Source organism: Callospermophilus lateralis, chromosome 4 (genome assembly GCF_048772815.1).
Source record: "Callospermophilus lateralis isolate mCalLat2 chromosome 4, mCalLat2.hap1, whole genome shotgun sequence".
NCBI lineage: Eukaryota > Metazoa > Chordata > Mammalia > Rodentia > Sciuridae > Callospermophilus > Callospermophilus lateralis.
In genome coordinates, this window is record NC_135308.1 from 16,621,991 (window position 1) to 16,644,869 (window position 22,879).

General features: G+C 41.7%; 1 protein-coding gene across 3 annotated transcripts in view; it reads left to right on the forward strand.

Annotated features, from left to right (window-relative positions):
* Psd3 (pleckstrin and Sec7 domain containing 3) overlaps nucleotides 1–22,879 on the forward strand; it is a 480,958-nt gene that overhangs the window by 166,470 nt on the left and 291,609 nt on the right. For all 3 annotated transcript variants that reach the window (XM_076853634.1, XM_076853635.1, XM_076853636.1), the window contains exons 3-4: nucleotides 17,632–18,742; nucleotides 22,210–22,605. In XM_076853634.1, coding sequence (XP_076709749.1) covers nucleotides 17,632–18,742; nucleotides 22,210–22,605 — 1,507 coding nt within the window. The remainder of the gene's footprint in view (nucleotides 1–17,631; nucleotides 18,743–22,209; nucleotides 22,606–22,879) is intronic.

Sequence of the window (22,879 nt, forward strand, 5' to 3'; positions counted from 1 at the left end):
AGATGGAGGCCCCAAGGACAGTGCAGGCTGTTGTGTTTTGTGAGTAAAAGAGAAGGAGAAGTCACTGCGTGAGTGAGGCCTGGAGGGAGTAAGAGGTCACTGTTGGGGAGGAGGGAGTAACTGAGCAGAGGTCAGAGGTGATTGTGTAACTCACAGGGGACACTGAGTTGACCCGGAGGGCCGCCCTGGGTAGTGTTGAATAGCAAGGATTCTTCAGCCTGACTCCCAGCCCCAGCCAGAGCTGTTTGATATTAGCTTTTTAATTGGTAAAGCTGGTACCTTTCCTATGGTGTCCTTAACTTTATGTGCGGTGTGCTTTGTTATATGTCAAAAGAAAAGCTTAATGCACAGTGCCATCCAGACAATAGTAAGGGAGTAAGGAGAGCTGGTGGCCAATCGCTGAAGGACTCACGGGAGGGACAGAAGCAGGGGGTTGGCTGCTAAGCCCTTGGGCGAGATCCTGCTCCTCTTGTCTTTGTAGATGACTGTTTGGTTGGAATGCAGCTTGTGTTGGTTTACTATTGTCAGTGGCTGTTTTTGCTACAATGGCAGAGCTGTGTGTTTGTACAGAGATTTTGTGGTCCACAAAGCTTAAACTGTTTATTATCTGTTTCTTTACAGAAAGCGTTTGCTGCTGACCCCTGAGCTGAATTACAGCTTTAATATAATTACATTGGAAATCTGTATAAAATTTCGGTTTTGTTTTGGGGAAAGAGAGGCCACATAATTAGACAGTGGTGGCAGCAGTTCCAGCAGTAAAGTTTTAGGGCAAGAGGTATAATGCTTGAGTGTGTATTTTGCACACATGTGGTTGTGGGTTCAGTTCCCAGCACTTTAAAAAAATATATTTTTAGAGCATTAATCTAACAAAATCGCTTCAAATGGATTGGAGAGTGTGAATTAGTGTTGGGGAGGATAGACTGGTGAGGACCGCTAATTCCAAAGCAATATCTGTGCTCTGAAGAAAAGATGGTAATAGGAGTATAAGTGCAAAGATGCATGGGACTTTAAGAAAAGGATGATTGTCTTGGTGACTGCAGATCTGGGGGGAAATGATGACTAATTGCAGTGAAGTGACAGGAGATGTTAACAATGCATCTGAAATGGGAATTCACCAGCAGCAGAGTTTTCAGGGAGGCAATCAGTATAGTTTGGCACCTTGAATATGTGACATGGAACAGCTTCCATACAGGCAGGAGGTGTTGACTCTGCTTCTCTGCACAGACCCCACTTTCCAGGGGTATAGTTCAGAGATAGGTTGCTCTAAAAGCTCAGATCACACATAGGACCCAGGAAAGTAAGAATCTGTCCTTGGCCAGGCTTCCTCCTTTCTGGGGTACCTTTCATGGTGAGACCCTTTGGGTATATATCGGTGTGGCTTACTACTGGCCACGACCTGACCATGTGGACCAAGAGCTCTCTTGAGCGCACAGGCTTGAGTTCACTCTCAAAGCGAAGTGCAGATTCTTTCCTTTCATCCATCACACAAGACACACGCCCCTTCTGGACACCTCCCGAGACCTCCCACAAGGTGAGCTAACTGCATTGGGTGTGAGTTGTATCCAGTTATGGTTTAGTTTGTATTTTGTCCTTGCTATGTTGTCATTATCATAAGGTAAAGGTCCTGTCACCAAGACAGTTGCAGGTGTAGCTCTGAGAACTTCAGCTCCCCTTGGTAGGATTTCTTTTGTGTTTGGCTTTGTTCACTCTTGTAGTTTAAAGAACCCAACTGACCTGGGGTTATCTAAGGTTTTCTCTCCCTGTTCTTATCCCAGTCCACATCTGGACCACTGCCTTAGATGTCTGATCTGCTCATTCACACAGTTGCTTCTGCTCTGACTCAATCATTGACATCTTTCCCTTTCCTACACAATAGTCTCCATCTGATGTATTCTTTCCACTCATAAGAATGGGGAGTAGGTTGAAGCTTCAGGGAGATGTCAGGTCATCTGAAGTCATCCTCAGGGACGGCAGTCACTCTGAGTGGTGCCTGAAGTCATCAGTGTAGAGTGATTATCAGCCTGGAGCTTTGCATTTGAAAGTCATTTTGTGGTTTTCATGTACTGTTTCCAGTGACACTTGTCAGTTTTAATCTTCAAACAACCTTAAAGTAAATGTGTTATTTGCCTACAGTTACTAATTATTTGAATTTCACTGAGAAATTAATTGTAAAGTGTTATTTCGGTGAGCACAACAGGCTGGGAAAGCCAGGCGCGGTTGCCTGCCAATCACACGGCAAGTAGTGGAGCAAAAGCTGGTTCAGCAGCAGTGGGAATGTCAGCTGGTTCTTCATGAATGTTTCTTGTGTGGGGGGCACTGTCTTAGGCACTTTGCGTGTTTAAAGCTCTCATTTGGAGTACTTGAGCCACCCACCAGCTTGTCTGTGGGCCGATAGTTTTTCTAAGCTCATGATTTGTAAAAAGCAAAGAATAATGTATGAATATGTAACAACAAAGCCCATCATTATGTACAATTGTAATGCACCAATAAAAAGAAATGTGGAAAGAAAAAAATAAGGCAAAGAATAAAAAGTGAGCAGAGTAGAAGCTGAGAACAAATTTTTGGCACCGCACCTGGAAGGAGAGGGTGGGAAAAAGCACCACAGGTCAGGCAGCAGAACCTAGTGGTGGCAGAGCTGGACCCCAGCCAAGGCAATGCCCTGTCCCAGGAGCCAGCAGGCAGCGGTTCTGAGAGCAGTTCTTCAGCCTTGCATTCCTCGGCTCCACGCTGTGTCCTGCGCCTCCCTCCCTGCCATCCAGCATTCCGATGCACCTAGGGACCCTACAGAGAGGTGCCCCATGGCCTTGTGCTCTGAGTTGAGTCAGGACTGGAGTTTTTGAAGAGAATCTCAATTGAGGAAAGAGAGAAAATAAAAAGAAACAGCCAAGATAAGTGTTTATAGAGTAGAGAATCATGATCCCAGTTAACCAAAGGCTAGGAGAAATCCACTTGATAAATTCAGTCTGCAGGACCCTCTGGGCTAGTTCCTGTTTCTTCCGTGTCATTTGGATACTTACTGACTTTTCTACTTTTTGGGAGATTCAGTTGCTTCCAGAACTCGCTCTCATGTTGTCTTTGGGTACATGAAGATCTCCACCACTCGGATCAAGCCCCTTTGCCCGCACCTCGGCTTGCTTTCCGCTCCAGTGCTATCCTAGCAGCCCTGGGTTCTGATTCTGTCCCAGGCCCAGGACATGAGGAAAGCAGTTTCTCAAGGATCGTGGCAGGTCTCCTTCCCCTTTCAGGCTACCTGAATTTTATGCCATCTCAACCTAACCTTGCAGTTTGACATTTATGCTTCCTGGGGTCTCAGTAACACAGGGACACAACTGTGTTCAAAACAGATACAAGTCACTGACTTCATGGGCTGTCACTTGATTACATGTTGATGAATATAAATTAGCCAGTTAGCAGTGTATTAATTTACTTAGGATAATATTTGAAATGACTAGACTATTCAATAAGAACTAAATTACATTACTAGTGGTACATTGTGGTCATTAAGCATGTTAATATGGCCTACATTAATAGGAAATAAATATGTTTGTAAATAAGTTAACAGAAACAATCAACAAGGAAAAAAAAAACCTTAAAATGCTCAAACTGTACTAGGATTAAAAAGTGCATTGCAGTCTAACGTAAAATAGTGGCTTCCTTGTTCCCTCTGCTCTTCAGCAAACTCACACATTCACTGACAACTAAATCGTCTCTTGTTTTGAGCTGTGGTCTGAGGGTACTTCTTGCTCTCCTTATCTTCTAATTGTGTATTGGCCAGGTTACTTAAACCATCTCTTTATTTTTCACAAAAAGGAGTGAATACCTTACGTAGATCACAAAGTTAAGAATGTTTTCCTGAAAGATTTTTTTTTTTTTTAAAGAAAAAGAAAGAAATGGCCTTGTGTCTAAGTTCTTAAGTTTGTTTTAGAGGTGCTCTTTTGTTTATTTTGAATAACAAGGAGTTTTTTGGAGAAAACACAAATGTCAGAGCCCCAGGAATACAGAAAGCAAGAGAATATAGTCAGTGCAAATTCAAAACCGGACAGGTGAGGGACGTGTTAACCAAGTGCTGCTTCTGTGCCACCTGTAAAGCAGCGTGTCTGTGAAAGACCAGGGCATATGGGACAAACCTACTTGTTGAGCTTTACTTTTTGAAATGATGAGTCTGGGACAGTGGAAGCTATTGTGAACTGCTGGATGGAAAAGAGACGTTGGCATAGTACAGGCATTTACTTCCTGTGGTCACCAGCAGTTGTGTGAGGGGACCGTCATGTTTACACAGCCTTTGTAACAACAGTAGCTTTGTTAAGCATCTCCTTCATCATGTGTTGGAGTTTTGCTTTCCACCGCTTTTAACAATAGTTCAATAGCTTGTGGATTGGAAAGAATGCATCTACCCAGAGATGGGAAGAGCTTGAGATGCAGGAGGAGCATTTCACACTGAACCTCTGTTGTTCTGTTTGTTATAATAAGATAATATAGATGTGGGGCCTGGAGAAGCAGTGTGCTTTGCTTTTTCTTATTTCCCACACGGTTATCCATTGGCATTGACTTGGCATCAGAGGGGATGCAGGCTCAGAGGATGTAACAGTAGAAAAGCCCTAATAAAATAGCCCGTTGTCCTCAAGTTAGCCTTTTGAAGCCATAGGGAAATTGTGGCCTTTAAATGTTCATCGGTTAGGAATTATGTAAGTTGCATATACTAGGAAACTTGAATGAATCACTTGACCTACAGGTTTATTTCACTCCACTGTAAAAGAAATGGGAGTAGGAGGTCTCTGCTGGCTGATGGGCTTCTCTCTGCACAGGATGGCTGCTTCAGCTCTCGCCCCCTCTGTAGTTTAGGCTTAGGGAAGAAGGAGGTCAAGAGTGCCTGCCTCTCTCTCCCCTGGCCCAGGAAGGACCTTTCTTAGAAGGCACGCTCAGCTTCTATCTCCTCGGGAACTGGCAATTCGTGGATTGGTTAATATTTGTATAAAGCCAACAAAGGTTGACCTTTCTACTTTCCAGCCAACTCTGAAAATATAGCAGCTCTTCTTGGCGAGGTTTTTGAAAAAGGAAGAAGCCGCCAATTTTAGTTAAAAAGTGTAATAATGCTGAAAGTAATGATAGCTGTAGTAGTAGTAGTAGTAGTAATAATAATAATAATAATAAAATTTGAGCTTTTATTTTGTACTAGTATCTACTCTGAGTGCTTTATGTGTTTATTTGCTTTAATTTATTTAATCAGAATAGCCCCATTATTTTTCCTAGTTTTTGGATGAGGAAATTGAGGACTATAGTATGTATATACTATGTTACGTAACTTGTTTAACATGACATAATTGAAAGATGATGGAGTCCAGATTACATGTCCAGAGCATGTGCTTTAGTCATATAGTTATACTGATCTAACATAATGTAAACATCTATTATCTATTGCTCAGAGATAAGGAGAATAAGCCGAAAGATTCTAGGATGTTGGTGTAGTGTCACACAAGGCTTTAGCACTAACTTTGCTACCTGGGTTCTATTTTGACTCTCCTGGTACGCTTTCTCTGGGTGCACTCTCTAACCTTTATCCCTTTATATTTGGGTCATTCTTCTTGAGTCATGGATATATTTGGCATGCTGTGGTTTTAAATCCTGAAAATTATGTTCCTTCTTGAGAATTCTTTTCTTGGCAGAGAAGCCTTGGGAGGCAGTGCAGTTTGGTAGTGGAGAAGCTGGATTTGGGGGGCTCTCATGCCTGTGTTTGAATGTGCCAGTTTTAACCATGTGACCTTAGACAAGTCATGCACCTCTTTTATGTTTTAGTAACCTTGCCTAATAATGGTTTTGTAATCGTAGCTATCCCACAGGGCTGCTGGTAGGAACGGATGGGTTTGTACGGTAAAGCTGATTGGTGCAGTGCTTGGCACACGAGCAAACGTTCTCTGCTCTGATTAGATTATTGTTCATCAGGAATGGGCACTCTAAATTAAACCCAGTACATTTTCTAGCACGTCTTGGGCACTTAGCAGATGTGTACAGAATGAGTGAAAATAACCGTGCATTGCTGGATTATCAGCCTGAGCGTCTCATGCTGGGTGGGACATTGAAGTTGTAGAAGCCGAGTTATTTTTCATGTTTGTTTCAACAGCTGTTTCCAGAACCAAGGAGCAATATTATGTCACTCATCTTGTGCTGCTTTCAGCCTCATTTTTATCTATGTAACCATTTGTTTTTATATTTGTTGTTTGTACTGAGATTGTGGTCTAGAAGTATTGTCTACTTCCATGGGTACCGTTAGTCATAAAAGTTTATACCATCATTTTTTTAAAAAATGGATGTTAATGTCTTTGAATCTTTTCCTAATACTTTGAATCTTTTCCCAAGTACTATCAATTACCCATTAAATATTAATTTTATCACAGGAACAGTAATCATCAGTAAAATTGACTTTAGATGGCAGTGGCATTTAGCAGAGACACGAGGACCGGCACTGCAGGATTTATGTCATTCTATAGCAGCTTATGAACAGTGATTTTGCATCTGTCTTTTCTGTTTAAATAATACAAGAATTCAGCCCTTTTAAAGGGAACCTACCCGTCTCCGTTCACGTGTGTCATCTCTGCATCGGAGAAAATGCTGCATAATACTAGGATGACAGCCCCACCTCTGATGTCACCGAGGATGGTACAATCCTCTCGGAGCCTTCCTGGGCTTCCTGCTGCTGCACCAGGGAAATGGTTACATTAAAGCTAACTCCCGGCACTTCAGTTATCTCCTTGGAAGTAGTTTTCACAATTATAGAAAAGCCCTACGGTGGCTGTTTTCGGTAAGCTACCAAGGTAGAGAGAGACAGAGGCAGAGAGGGAGAGCAAGCGAGAGAACAGGCTGCCTCGCCTTTGTCAGAGGGACCGAGGCGCAGCTCCTCTCGGCTCGGGTTCCAAGTGCTCAAAGTGCTTCCATTGACATCACCGTGTGCAGAGCAGGGCAAAAGGGGCTGCCAGGAAATTTGAAACTAATTTGCTTCCAGTTGACTAGAACAGCATATTTGGCGTTAGCTTGCTTCTTTTCTAGCTAACTTTTCTCAAGCGTTAAACTGATGAACTGGGCATTTGCTATGATCAATGGGTAACTGCTGGAGCTACAGTAATCTCTGTGAGTAACCTCTATTTGTAGGTCTGTGCAGGCGAATATATATATATTTTTATCTCTCTATCTCTTGTAAAATGCTGCTGTGATATTTTCCTTCTGTATTATTGAGTGCTTTTTGCTTGCTAGTCTTGTCTTCCGACTGTCCCGGTAGGAGATTCCTGGGGCTGGCCAGCCCGGGCTCTGCCGAATCCTGCCTTAGAGAAGAGCATCTGCATTAATTCAGGGATGCTCCCGCCAACTCGTGTCCAATTCCGCGATCACCAGAGAGATGCCACCTGCCCTCTAAAGGCCTTTGCCCAGTGCCTCACCTGGCTTCACCCTGGCATGTGTATTTTAGCAAATCTGAGCATTGAATTTACCTGAATATTTATTTTTAAATAGAAAGCAGAATCTTAGCCTTACCTGTAATTCTACTTCCTTTTACCCTCCCCCTCCGGCGTTTCTGGGAACACTGAATTCTGTTGCCCTATTTCTGCTCCTTGTTTGTGATGTATTATATAGGCAGAAAGAGGGAAAACAGGCTACCCCTGCAGTGTCAGAACGACATCATGTTGTGGTGCTGGGTGGGATAGGGGAGGAGTTTCTCTTAAAGAACCCACACTTCTTTTCAGCTGCGTGCTTGGGGCTGGCTGTGTCTGAACAGCCTGGAGGAGAATGGGGTGGTGGCATCAGTAATGTTCTATAAACGCTGAGTTGATGCTGAGGTCAGATCTCTGCCGGAAGTTTATAAACACCTATTTTAATGCCTCAGTTTATATGCAGGAGTGTGTCTTTTCCTGTGTGTCACTTTTATGGTAATTTCAGATTTATTTCTCAGGGAAACTGACTTTCAACTTTCTGTAGAACTTGCCGTTGTAGATATATTTGGAGTTGTTCTCATTGGTTCATAGGCTGAATCCTGGGTGGAACCGTGAGTCTCTTACTGAGCATGAAAACTACTGATGGTGAATGTGGCTCAGCTGAGGCTTATTAGAAACTGGTGGCCAAGAGAGGCTGCTTGTTCACCTCTGCCCCCACAACTGTCTTGAGAGAGAGCAGTCAGGGAAGCCCACACTAGTGGATCACCCCTGCTAGCAACTCCAGCTGCCTGGCACTCATGATCACTATTTTTAAAAGAACTAGATAGGATTTTGCAACATCAGTTTTAATTTCTTAAATAGTAAACTATGTCACAAAATATTTTATCTCCAAAACAAGCTGCAGTAATAGAACCACAGCTATATTAACTTTAGCAGGAAAGCCTGCGGGTGTGAGTGAGGCTATGGAGTTATTGAAAAGTGCAAACTTTGTTCATGTTTTAAAATATAGTAAAACCCTAGGTGTCAGTGAAGAGAGAAATTTTAAAACTGGGTTTTTCAAAAGAATGAATTCCTAAGCAGGAAAAAGTAGTAGAAGATGGACAGAGTGGATGAACTCAGGAGCAGTTCTGATCAGAAGAAGCACAGGCGTGGATATCAAACAAACAAAACAAAAAATCATGAGTGGTAGAGAAGACACGAAACCAGAATTCTGACGGGTTGAAAAAAGGAGAGCAGCTTTACAAAACAGTGATTTGAAGATAAGCTCAAGTTCAGATCCTGGGCTAGCATTTCTTCTCCGAGTGGGGTCAGGGTTCTCAGCCCAGTTGCAGGGACTTGGCTTGAAAATTCGTGGCTGTTCATGCCTTGCTCATCCCACCCTTTGATTGCTGTTTGTAGGGCTGCTTCCTAGTTTACAGAGCTTCCTCCGAAACTGGCTGGAATGGTAAGCTACTGTCATTCCTCCAGGGATTGGAACTGAATGAGAAGAAATGGGCTCTGAATCATTAGTATGTGAAATTTAGTTGGTGGTAAGCACAGCTGTAACTATTAATCACCGGGGAAGAGTGTCCAATTACTGGAACGTTCTCTGTTCGTGTGCACATGTAAAAGCCTGCATAGTGGTTGGCAGGCCTTTTCCTGGCTTTCAGAGTGCATTAAAAAAATAATATGCCTGCTTTTAGGGAGTTAGTCAGTGTCCAGACATTAGCTAGCAGCGTCCTCAACTTTGTACTGTAGCTTTCTTCAAAATGTGGCTTATTAGGGGTAAAGAGTGTCTCCCAAAATATAATGCACTTAGATTAGTCATGTAGCAAATTCTCATTACTCACACTCATTTTCTGTTATTTTTATCATACCAAATACGTATTCTATTCCTGGACAAAACTGATTAGAGTATTCACCTGTTTTTAATAGAGTTTTTTCGATTGCATTAGAAATGGGGTCCATGAATCAGTGTTGCTGGAGCGGTTTGTTGATCTTTTTTTTCATAGTTAAGTGTTTTAGTTTACTTAAGGGTGATATGCATTTGAGATCTTTTAACCTTGCAAGTCTTGCTTTTTTATGTTTACTTTGTAAATTGGGCATTTGTCTTCCTTTTATTGATGAATGAAATTTCAGACTCACAGGGCCAAATTGTCCCTCTTTTTCTTGTCTCTGGGACTGAGTTCCTTCCTAATAGGTCCAGGGAGTGTGCCTTTAAGTCGTTTCTGTAAGATTTCCAGTGTTAAAATAATGTAAGAATTTATACTTCTCCAGTTCTTTTAGCTGATAGGGTAAGTTTTAAGGTGTTTACTGATACTTGTTAGGTAACAGCACCCAGGACATTAGGAACAAACACATGAAAACACAGATTTTTTAGTGGCTAGGTTAGCCATTATTGATAAAGGATCAAAAATCTTATCAACTATCATGGAAACTCATAGAAAATAGATTATAGTCTCTTAGTGCACTCTCGATAGTACCTCATCAGACTGAATTTGCTGATGCACTTAATGTATCTAATAACATGAATTTTAAACTCTGGGAAAATACTCTGGTTTTTAAAAACTGGAAAGCTTTACCTTTCCCTCAGCTCTCTTCTTTTAAGCACTGATGTAATTTTTTAAAGACCATGTCCAGATGCTAATGTATAGATTTATACCAGGGTCAAGTTCACAATTACAATTTAGCACTTTATGGTCCTTAGGAGTAAGTGTGAGTCATTGGCTATCATGGTGAGAGCCATTGGTGGTGGGCTGTAGAATCAGGAGTCACCTTAGGGTAGAAGGCCTTTCTCCTCCTCTTCTGTAGAGGGTCCCAAGGCACTTGCTTATTAGAGTGCAAACTCAGACCAGAGTGCCTCAGCCTTTCTCTAGGTAGGAATTAGAGATTGTTTTCTTGGAACTTTCTTTAGTTGTCTGTCTGAACAGTTGGACCTTTCAGTTAAGAGGTAGGAACTTGGGTTTATCTTTCAGAATAGAAAGTAACCATTTATGGGTTGTTAGAGCAACTTCTTGGCATTGTAGTTTTCTGGTCAGTGCTTCTCATTCTTTATTGTGTGAGAGTCAGCTGGGATTCTTGTTAGAGACCATCAGATGTTGATAGAGATAGTGTGGAGTGGTGGCCAGAGCCTGTGTTTCCAACATGTCCCCTGGGGGATGTCTGGGCTGCTGTTCCGAGGCCATACTGAGCACAAGAGGCTCTAGGAGGTACTTCCAAACCAGACTTTCTTTGATGTTGGAAATGTTCTATGTCTGTTTGAGTGCAGTGTGGAAGCCATTAGTTATGTAAGTATGGAGTACTGCACAAATTAATTTTCAGTTTTATTAAATTTTAATTAGTAAAAGTAGCCACATAGCTGGGCATGATGGGATACGACTATAATCCTAGCAGCTCAAAGGCTGAGGAAGGAGTATTTCAAGTTTGAGGCCGGCCTCAGTGACTTAGTGAGGCCCTAAGCTACTTGGCAAGACCCTGTCTCAAAATAAAAAAGGTTGGGGATGTGACTCAGTGGTAAAGCACCCCTGGGTTTATTCCCCAGTATCAAGGGAAAAACAAAATCCAAACGAATGAACGAAACCAGCATAGTGTTTAGAGAATAATCAATTGAAACATTTATGCTTAATAGTAATAGCCTATGTAGGATCATGCTGAATTCTACAACTGTGACCTCTATTGAACTTTGCAAGCAGACAGTGCACATAGATGGAACTACTAGGTGTAAGCTCCTTGATGGTGAGGGGCAGGTTGGTCCTGTCTGTTACTCTGCTCCACAGTGCACCGTAGATGTTGGCAGAGGGAGCTCTGAAGTTGATAGTGCCCTTGTGTTCCCTGCACCTATCCAAGCCTGTATTGGGGAGCAGGGACTAGTACCTGGGTGGCACCTACATGTAGTGTCTTGCTTGTGTTTAAGGAAGCTTCTTCTTTTTGTTTCTTATTCTTTGACATCCTGCTGTGATAGAACATACTTTACTTGATTGATTCAACAAAAGCATTCATTTTGTTAGGTATTAGCATTACAGGCTCTGGGGATGTAGTGCTAAAGGAAGCGGGCCACATTCTTGGCTTTTGCAGTTTATATTCTAGTGGCAACAGCACAAAACAAACAAAAATATCTCCCCAGACCACTGGGCCCAGGTTCTAGGAGAACAATCAATCCATGGTGATTCTTCTGAGGAATCTAGGTGTCAAAATGACATTATCAGAGTAATCTGTATCCAGTTACTCAGAATCAATTATGTGATAAACGTATTCAGCTAATGGCTGAGGTTGCAAATATTTGTTATTTTGTTTTTCTTGAGCCATTTTCTTTTAAGGAGTCTGCTAGCCAGGGTGGAAGAAAATTTGTCTCATTTCCTGGCTCTCAAACAGGGTCATTCTTAGAAAGGTCTGTGCAGCCAGTCTTGTGAAGCAGGCTCATTTCCTCATGGTTTGAAGAAATGCTGTCTCTATTCCATTTTATTATAGTCCTGTCTCAGAGTTGCAGTTGCAGAAACAGATGGCTCTTTAATACCCAACCCAAAGTCATCTTAAAATTGATCTTGTTAGCATTCAAAAGTATCCCATTTCTCCCTCAATATATTGAATCAAAGGAAAAAAAATCTTAAAAAAATATAATTGGTGGGTTTATAGTTGATTACAGAAAAGCATCTTTACTAAAGGTCAGGAAGCAGTTGTTAGGAATCTGATCAGATGCACAAAGCAGCAGATCAGATCCCTGATGGAAAAGGCCAACTTCTAAAGAACCCGCCCAAGTATATATTCTCCACAAGTGTGAAAACCTTTCCCTCCTCTCTGCCCACATACTTCAGACGACATTTCCATTCTTTTAAGTGGAAGAAGAAATGCAGTTTAGCTATGAACTATTCATTAATTCACATTCTACTAGTGTGTGGTTTATATTTAGGTAAACGCTGAAGTTCTTTTTTTATACTTAACAAGTCCCTTTTGTCACAGATATGAGACCAAATTTGGGCAGAACTAATTCAGTAAGGCCTTCTGGAGTAGAAATGTTTTGAGCTGGATTCTTAAACTTTAGTTGGAGATAGAGATTGACAGGAAGGTAAATGGGACACGGTAACAAGTTAGGCGGGAAGAACTCACCACAGCTGGATGAGGCCAAGCCACGGAAACACGGTGGACACACAGTGAAATTAGGGAGGGCTGAGAAGGTGGGAATGGGTGTGGATGCTGGCTGGAGGGTGTCCTGGGGGGCCCGGCAGCACTTGCTCCTTTGCTCTGTCCATTCTGCCTTTGTTCTGGGTCCAGTGCTCCCTGGCTTTTGCCTGCATTCCTGCTGGAAGCCTCAGTGGTTATTCCTGAGTCTGGTTTGGGGTAAGCCACTTCCTGTACGTCCTTCCCTTGCTACCAAGGTGGTCTTTGTAACGTGCCAAGTTGACAGGCTCTGACAACACCGATTTGGATCCTGTGTCTTCAGTACGTAGCAAGTAGGCAGTCAGTGTTTGCTGAATGAGTGAAGTTGGCAAACAGTGGACCTTGAATTGGAAGTATCCACGGTCCTGTTTGAAAGGGGGTGAGAGAAAAAAAGTCTTAAAAGAAAAAAAAATGCTCTTTTTAAATACAATCACTCTAGTAGAGGGAGTTCCAAAGGAATGACTTCTGACGAGCAAATCAGAAATTCTAAGTAAAGGGTTGGGATTAATATTTTTCAGATTTTATTTGTCGTTTAATATAGTTCAAGTGGTGACAAGAGATGCAAACAGCAAAAATAAACTGCTCTTGCGTGTGACGGGGTGCTGAGCTTGGTGGAGAAGGTTGCTGTTGCTCTGTATCCTGTGACATGTGCTCCAGCCGAGGGAGAATGACCATGAAGACTGCTTCTACGTTGAAGCAGCTGCTGGAAGACTTTGCGTATCGTGTTTGCTGCTGCTGCTGTTGGAAATGGTGGTCTCACAACTCAGCAGCACCAAGTTTTTCCCATGAATTTATTCCTGAGAGACGGGAGACCAGGAATGATTCCTGACCCTTAGTTCTGATATAATACTGTGTTGAACAGCATTGTACTCGACTTGGTCAGGTCATTGAGCCTCTCGGAGCATTTGTTTCCCCTGGTCTGTCTGTGCTGGTCCTCAACTAGTTGATAAAGTAAATGAAACTCCTTAGCACTTATTAGAGCAGTAAACTTAGACCAGAGGAGCAACAAGATGGGAAGCCAGCGGGGTGTCCTGCAGGGCCTTGCCTTGGCCCCCTCCCTTTTGTCTGATCTCTTGGTTTGACAAGTTGTCAAACTGTTATGTCAAAGAGCACAAGCATTTGCCCACAGTGGATGCACTCGCCGTCCCTGAGAAAGGCGCATCTCAGTGAAAAGTCTTAAAAAACGGGGCCCAAGAATTAGTTTCTTTGAGGCCTCTCTTGTCTTTAATTTTCTTTTGTTTGCTTTTCTCTGGGCCAGTGTTTGTTTTCATTGCTGTTGTAGATGACAGTTTAAACCAGTCCACTCAGTGGACTCCCCTCACGATGAGGCTTAACCTTTCTTCCCTTCGTTGAATGAATCTCGCTGCGGTGTGCTTTGGGGTTACATATGTACATGGCTTTGGTGGTCACTGTGGTTGTTTTTCTCTAAACGCTTCACGATGGGTTAGAAGTTGTAGTCTTTTGAAGCTTTCAGATGTGAGCTGACTGTGTTCATTGGTTTCACGTATTTGTACTGTACATAACACACAGCTAAAGGCTCTTGCCATTTTTAAGGAGGAAAGGTGATTTCTCTCAAGTTGAGGAAAGGCTCAGTTAAGGAGAGGGAATTGAAATTAGGCCTTGGAAAGTGGGGTGAAAAACTGATCATGCTGAGATGGGAAGAAGTATGTCAGGTGGGAAAAAGAGGTTGAGCAAGTCAGAGGATTAGAAAGTAGAGAGTGTCCACATGGGCAGTTTTATTTCCAGTATATATTAGAATTAAAGAGAACCCTTTGAAGGTGTGTGTGCAGCATCCCTCTTTCACTTTGGAAGCAATGGCACAGCATATTTGAGAGGAGAGCTGAGAGAAATATATAAGAAAGATAGATTGGGGTCAGAAAGGAAGAAATCAAGCCACCCCTGTTCATAGGTGGCATGATCTTGTATGTAGATAATCCTAAGGAATCTATAAAAACACTATTGGAACTAAAACACAAGTTCATCAAGGTGCAGGGTATGTGGCCAACATATCAATGAAATAGATTTTATTTCTTTATGCTAGAAATCAATGATCTGGAAATGAAAGTAAAAAAAAAAAAAAACTTCACTGTTAGTAGTATCAAAAAAAAAATAAATAAAATGCCTAGGGGAATAAATTTAATGAAAGTAATCCAAAACTTGTAATTTAAAACTTCAAGACACTGTTGAAAGAAAGAAGAATAAATAAATGGAAAGACAGTCCTTGATCATGGATCTAAAGATACAGTAAGAATACGGCTAAGAATCCAGAACTCTATAGATTGATTACAGTGTCTTTCAGAATCTCAGCTGCCTGATAAGCTGATCCTAAAATTCATGCAGAATGTATGAGGGGTCTAGAGTGGCCATCACCACCGGACAAAGGAAGAACAAAGTTATAGGACTATTACTTCCAGATTTTACTTGGAGCTACAGTAATCAAGATAGTGAGATGCAGGTGTACAGATAGATATCTAGCTCAGTGCAGTAATTTGAGTGTCCCAAAAAACCTTTACGTTTATGAACAGGTGATTTTCTACAAGGGTATCAGGGCAAGTCAGTGCGAGGAAAGAATGCCTTTTCAACAGATAGTGCTGACGACATCAGGATATCTACATGTGACAGAATAAAGTTGAATCTCTATTTCACATCATATGCAAAAATTAACTAGAACATAGATCGAAGATCTAAATGTAATAGCTAACACTGTAAAATTCTTAAAGGAAAACAGGAGTAAGTCTTTGTAACTTTGGATTAGACAATGTTTGTTACATGTGACATCAAGAGCCTAAACAACAAAAGAATAATAGTTAAGGTGGGTTAATCAAAATTAAAGTTTTTTTGTGCTTCAAAAGACATCAATTAAGTGAAAAGACAATGCACAGAATGGTAGGTGTTTCCTAAATATATATCTGATAAAGAACCTCTGTCAGAACATATAAAGAACCCTTACAACTAAACAATAAGACTGGCCAATTATAAAATGGGCAGAGTAGACACGTCTGTAAAGAAGCTACCCAAAAATGCCAGTAAGCATATGATAAGATGTTCAGTATCATTAGTTCATGGGGGAAATGCAAATCAAACCCACAGAAAAATGCCACTTTATACCCTCTAACCTGCGCAATAATGGAACCCTCAGACATGCTGTAGGAATATAAAATAGAGTAGTTGCTTTGGGAAACTATTTGGCACTTCCTGAAAACATTAAACATAGATTTACCAAATGACCTAGAAATTCACTTACTCAAGAGAATTGAAGCTATCTTTAGATGCAGAAACTCATATACAGATTTATTATTCATAGTAGCCAGAACATGGAAACAGCCCCAAGAGCCATCCCCATTGATAAGTAGATAAAGAAAATGTTGTATTTCCATATAATGCAATATTATTTGGTGATAAAAAGGAATGGAATTCTGATCCATGCTACAATATGAATAACCCTGGAAAACATTGAGCTAAGTGAAAGAAACTGGACCCAAAATGGCACATATTCTATGACTTGTATATTATATATGAATGTCCAAAATACGCAAGCCATCAAGATGGACAGCAGATTGGTACTTAGTAGGGACTGAGGAGTCGTGAGATGGGGAGGGACTGCTAATGAATTTGGAAGTTTTTTTTAGGGATATTGAAAATGTTCTGTGACGATAGTGGTAATACTTACATAATTTTGTGAATATACCCAAACCCACTGGACTGTTTTGTTAATGACTTAAATTAAGACTCTCATGCCATTTCAGTGTATTTATTTGTATATATATAAAGTATTTCAATAACTAAGAAGGTTGTAACTCTGTTGTGGTTTAACAGCAACAGATGTCCTCCTTCGTAAAGAAGAAGTAAGTATATTATAATTCTAGTGTAGATTCAGAGTCACCAAAACCCAGTTCAGGAGAGATTATTACTGAGCCTGAAAAGACTGTAACTGTTATCTGTAAACCCCAATTTAAGTATTTTTTATGTGTCAGTATTCCCATTTTCAGTTCTTACTAACTTGTCATTTTAATAGGAAAATGTAAATTTGATTCATTATAATAAATGTAGCCTAATTAAATATTGTTTTATCTACTTCATTTGTTGCGGTTCTGCATAAGATAATATTGAAATTGTACGCAGTTGGTGATCTCATGTGGAATGTTAAAAAGTCAAACTCATAGAAGTAGAGGGTAGTATAGTGGTTAATTGGAGAGGGACAGGGTGGCATTGAGAAGACAGTGGTCAAAAAATGTAGATTTTCAGGTGCAGGGAATAAATCAAGGAGATCTGTTGTTAACCAGGAAGTTTTAAACAAGGTGTTGTACACTTGAAAGTTGCTAAGACTTGATTTTCATGTTTTCACCATATACAAAAAGGATATAAAGTTAATGGATATATAAATTGGTTTGATTTAGCCACTTCACGGTGTATACATTTATCAGAATATCATGTTGGACACCATAAATACATATAACTTTCATTTATCAATTAAAAAATTGAATGATAAGTTGGGTTTTGGGGATCCTAGATGTCTTTTCAACTTTCCATTTCCTATTCCATGTTGGCTGTACTCTCTTTCTTCAGGGTTATTTTGAAGGCATTTTCTTTCCCACTGAAGTGGCATAGTGGAATGGGGAGACTTCTGGCTAGAAAATATACTGACTTTTTATAGTGTCTTTCCTCTGAGGTTTTGTTTCAGAGCTTGTCCTACACATTCATAAGGCTGTTTGATTATGACCATCATAAGTATTTTATGTTGCTGTCTCCCTCGTGGTATTTGGAAGATGAGATTTATTCATTTTAATCTGTTTTTGCCCACAAAGTAGCAGAGTTACTGCATGCTAATGCATGGAACTCTTATCAGAAGCAGGGTTAAGTATGGCATGTGTCATTGGATTGCTTCCTGTGCTGTGACATGCATGTATGCTAGCGGGGGTGGCTATAAATTATAAGAACCACAGGGTGTTGGAAAGAGGTGTAGTGAAAGAATCAGATACCTAAGTATTGTCGAGTGCTAATGTTGGATACCGATGAACACATACTGGATGGAGCTTGGTGTCCAGAAATAAGTCATGTTTCTCTTCTGTTGTATTCACAGGTGATCATGGAGGAAGCACTTTACTCCCACCGAATGTCACAAATGAATTTCCAGAATATGGGACCATGGAGGAAGGCGGAGATGGCCTGAGAGCTTCTTTGGAGTTTGATGCAGAGTCTCTGCCATGCCACCCGCCAGGGCCACGGGGAGTCCATCTTCTTGCTGGCCAAGGCTCTGGGCTCAACAGTATTACGGAAGGACCAAAAGATGTCATTGAAGCCCCCTCTCAAAGTCACCTCAAGGAACAAAGTTTACAATCCATTGACTCTCTGATTTCTGCTCTGAAAGACACAGAAGCCAGAATAGTTTCAGGAACGTTACAGGCTACAAAGGTACTGGACAAAGATGCTGTTTCTAGTTTTTCATTTCAGCATGTGGAAAAAGAGCTGGACACTGCCAGTCATAAAACACAGAGAGCCACCAAGCCATTCTCTGCTGGCCGGGAACCGTCACCAGATACACCTCTTCCAGCTGAAGGCACGACTGAGGAAAATGTTTATTTGAGCATCCAGAAAGATCTGACTGCACTTGCACTATTAACAGGAGAGACCCAGGCTGAGCTTCCCCGGGTAACTACTACTGGGAGAAAAGGGGCTCTCTGTGCGCCCGAGCCAGCTTATCCCGTGTCTTCCCTGCGGAGCCCAGCAGTAACCGATAACTCTGCAGGCAGCGTTGGCTTTTCAAAAGAGCAGATTTCTGATGCTAGGAGAGAGCACCCAGGGGGATGTGATCGAGGCTCCCTGGGACGTGCAGGCCGGATCAAGCATGTGGAATTTCAAGGGGTGGAAATACTGTGGACAGAAGGAGGGAAGAGAGAGACACAGGCTCCTGCTGATTTTGAGACATCGCTGGAAAGGACAGCCTCTCCTGTAAGCAAAGAGTTTTCTAAAGTGCCAAGCCATCTCATCTCAGCTGCTGCTCCCTGCCATTCAGCTGGTGTAACTGAGCGTGTTAGGGATGAAACCTGGGAAATCCCTTCGGAGAGGCCTGGCGCTAGCTCAGGGAGATTTTCCCCTGTGCCTCTTGCTGAGAGTGGCGAGGATGAAGTCTTCCTCAAGGAAAACAGACAACATCTTGAGAAGAGAGCTGAGCTGGAGAGAGACAAGGGAAGGTGAGCTCCCAGAGTCACCTTGCTGTCTGTGATGCCTGGTTAGAGAAAGCCATCGTCCTGTGCTTGACAGAACTCAACTCACAGTACCGCAGTTCCCCCTTACCTCAAGTGTCACTTTCTGAGGTTTGAAAATATTAAATGGGGAATTCCAGAAATAAGCGATTCCCAAGTTTTAAATAACTTTTATTTTAGTATATTGGTATAATTTCTTTTATTTTATGATTGTTAGTTTCTCACTGTGCTTAAATTTATTGATTAAACTTTATCATAGGTATGTATGTTTAGGAAAAAACACAGTATTCTTGGAATTTGATATTATTCTTGGTTTATGGCATCTGCTGAGTGTCTTGGAATAATGTGTCCCCTGCAGATAAGGCGGGACTGTGGTACTGTGGATCCTCCTCATCATAGAATGAAAGAGAAGGTGTCCTAAGTTAGGTCTTTCTTAGATTCCAAGTTTATAGGACATTAAGGTGATCTTATAACAAAGTCCAATAGGCATGGACCAGGCAAACTTTCAGAAGAGACTGTTGAACTCTTAGTTGAACCCTTAGTTTTGCAACTCCATTTCACTGATATTGCATTGTATTCATCAGGTTTTGAATTTTTCAGCATCAAGGTAACTAAAGCACTCCATAGTTCTTTGAAACAGTGTGAAAAGATTTAGACTCTTTTGTTGTATCTCACATAGTCACTGTATCTTAACTTAGCCATTTCTTGGGTACAAATCCCAACGGCTGCAGTGTAGTGCACACCAGTTACAATGCAGCCTGCTTTCAGATGTGAACCCAGAAGTTCTGGATTGGAGTTGTCCGTGTTTAGAGAGAACATTTCAAAAGGGCAGACGAAGACTCTGTAATTCATTTGTTTGTGGAACTCACAAGGGACTCCCTTCTTCTCACAAGTAGTGTGTGTTTTGATTTGTAGCCCTGGTGTCTAAACTTGGTATTGCATGATATTCATCCTGGTCTACATTTCTGAGATCCGGACCAGCTCTGTGCTTGGGTGAATGGAAACCAGGACCCACTGACCACCTGTGTTCCTTTGAGTAGAGTCATTTGCTGTGAACTGCACTGGAATGTGCACCCTCGTCCCCTGTCAGCCCTCATGACACCTGTGTTAGAGCTTATGTAGGAGCACATCTCTGTCAAGGGGGAAGTGTTCTTTGTGATTTGAGTTTTGTGTTTGTTCTATACAAGGAGATGTCTTTTCCTTTGCAGTTAACACATCTACTGAGACCTGTGCTCCTTTAGGAAGACCGTTAGGATCCTCTCCCACCCCTAGCATGTAAAATCTCCAGGGCTTCCTCAAACCAGCCCCGATACGTGGCATATGGCTTAGTATTTATATTCCTGTCAGAATGTGTATTTCTGTTCAGATTATTAATTCATTCTTTCTTCTCTTTCCTTCCATTCTTTCCACAAATATTTCCCCACTGTTTACTGTCCTTGACCCTGTGAGATGCTGGGCATAAAGGAATGTTGACAATTGATAGAGTCTGTGGTCACTGTCCTCATGGAATTGACCACTGAGGAAAAACACTTTTCCTGTAAACACACTAATTAGTGTGGGATCACAAATCTTGCTAGGTACTATGAAGGAAAACAACAAAGATACGTCAGAATAATTTGGGTGGAGACGGAGAGGCTCATTCAGTTGATGGCTTGGCTAAGGCCCTTTTTTGGAAATGGACATTAAGCTGAGATCTGAGGAATGAATAAGAGTTAGCCAGGCTGTGGGAAGGAGCATCTGCATAGAACTCTGTGTCTTATTCCAAGGTCAGTGGGAAGACCTTACGAGATATAAGCCCAGAATAGAATTTGGTACATGGTGGACCTTCCTCAACTTAAAACACAACAAGAACAACTGCATTGTTGTCTTCTGGTAATAATTAGAACTATGGATTATTTATGAGACACTTAATAGATAATTCCTATCTATAGGAATTGGAGGCTCAGAGAGGTTCAGTAAAGTTGCTTAAAGTGACATACCTAGGAACTGGCATAGCCAGAATTAAACTCCAGGTTTTTCTCCCCCTCCCCCCCCCCACGATGGCGATCAATCCAGGGCCTCACGCATGCTAGGTAAGAGTTCTGCCATGGAGCTATATATAACTCAGCCCTTTTTCTGGCTTAGCCTCCTGCTTTTACTACTGATCCACCTCACCAAGTTTTAAACTTCATTTAGTCATACTGACGTTCATTTTTAATATTTGAAAAACATGTTGTGTATTTTTCATATTTATCTGTCAAAATCAGTGTCCCACCCAGTTTATCAGCTGTAAGTTGGTGCTAGCCTCTTTGGGTGGCCCTGAAGTTACTATGTCCCTGAGGTCATTCATGGTGGGGCACTTTTGGACCTGTGCTCTCTGCAGTGTGGCTTTGTTGTCAGCAGAGGGCAGCCCTTGGATTCTGCTGAAGTCATCCTTTCCAGGACATTTGTTTTTATTTAAATCAGAAAGTATTAATAACTGATGAAAGTTTAGTATATTTTTAGAAAACTATTTTTATTGCTGCATTAAAATTATACCTTAAAGTGGGATTCCTTATGCCATATTCGTACATGTACATAACAATTCAATCTGTCTTATTCCCTAGTACCTTCCCTTTCAGTTTAGTATATATTGTTCAGAAAATTTTCTGTATCAAGTTTGCATGGTATGTTTATCTGTTTCTGTCATAATTAAAAATGATGGTAGTTGTATATGGTCAGAATTTGTGGAGCATAGCTGAGGATTTAATATTTTATGCAAATATTCATTGGACCAGATGCATTCATACATTAAGAAACTGGTTTGAAACTTTATTAAATTATTTACAGTGTAGTCACATGTGGGCTAAATTTTTTTTTTTTAAAACCCAAATGTGTTTTGTATCTTCTTTCCTAAAAATGTTAAGCCAGTCATGGTGGCACATATGTGTAATCACAGTGATTTGGGAGGCTGAAGCAGGAGAATTGCAAGTTCTAGACCAGCCTGGGAAACTGAGCAAGTCCCTGTCTCAAAATAAAAAAAAATAAAAGGGCATGGGATATTGCTCATTGGTGGAACATTCCTTGGTTCAATCCCCAGAACCCCCCAAAACTTAAAAAAAAAAAAAACTAAAAAAACCTAAATGTGGTTAACACACAAGTTCAGTAAATATGAGCTATACCTACAGAACAACATCATGTTTTTTTAGGTTGAAGCAGAAAAAAAAAAAAATTAACCTGCCAAGCGTGCTGGCATATGCCTGTAATCCTCCCAGAGGCTTGGGAGGCTAAGGCAGAAGGATCATGAGTTCAAAGCCAGCCTCAGCAAAAGTGAGATGTGAAGCAACTCAGTGAGACCCTGTCTCTAAATAAAATACAGAATAGGGCTGGGGATGTGGTTCAGTGGTCGAGTGCCCCTGAGTTCCGTCCCTAGTAGTGCCACCCCCCACCCCACAATCACCTAGTATTGAAATTCTTTACTCTTATTTTCATTCTAGGATCCTGGAGCAGGAGGAGCGCCTCAGGGGCGAAGATGATGAACTGCTTGGGCCAGGGTACACCGAGGACTCCACTGACGTGTACAGCTCCCAGTTTGAGACCATCTTGGACAACACTTCTTTGTACTACAGTGCAGAGTCGCTGGAGACACTCTACTCGGAGCCAGATAGCTACTTCAGCTTTGAGATGCCCCTTACGCCAATGATCCAGCAGCGCATTAAAGAAGGGGGTCAGTTCTTGGAGAGGACCTCAGCGGGAGGACATCAGGATGTCCTGAGCGTCTCAGCAGATGGCGGGATCGTCCTGGGCTACTCTGGCGGGATCACCAACGGGCTGAATGATGTCAGCGACTCCATGTACATGAAAGGCCCCCCGGAGATGGCCTTCTGGGGAAGGTATCAGACCCACTGTCGCTCATTTTGTGGTGGCTGTGTTTGTAGAGTTCTTTCTTTGGGAAATAGGAGTGCGGGCTATATTTTAAAATCAGTTGTGCCAGTTTCTCTGGATATAAGCAAATGATGTGAGTAAAAAGTAATTTGGGTTTTCAGGTCTGGCACAGTACACCTTCGTGGTTTGCCAAATTGGCCAGCTGTGTGCCTTCTTTTCTGTGGTGTTCCCTGGATTACCTTGTGTAGATACTAGCAAGTGCTTGTGGATGGCCAGGAGGCT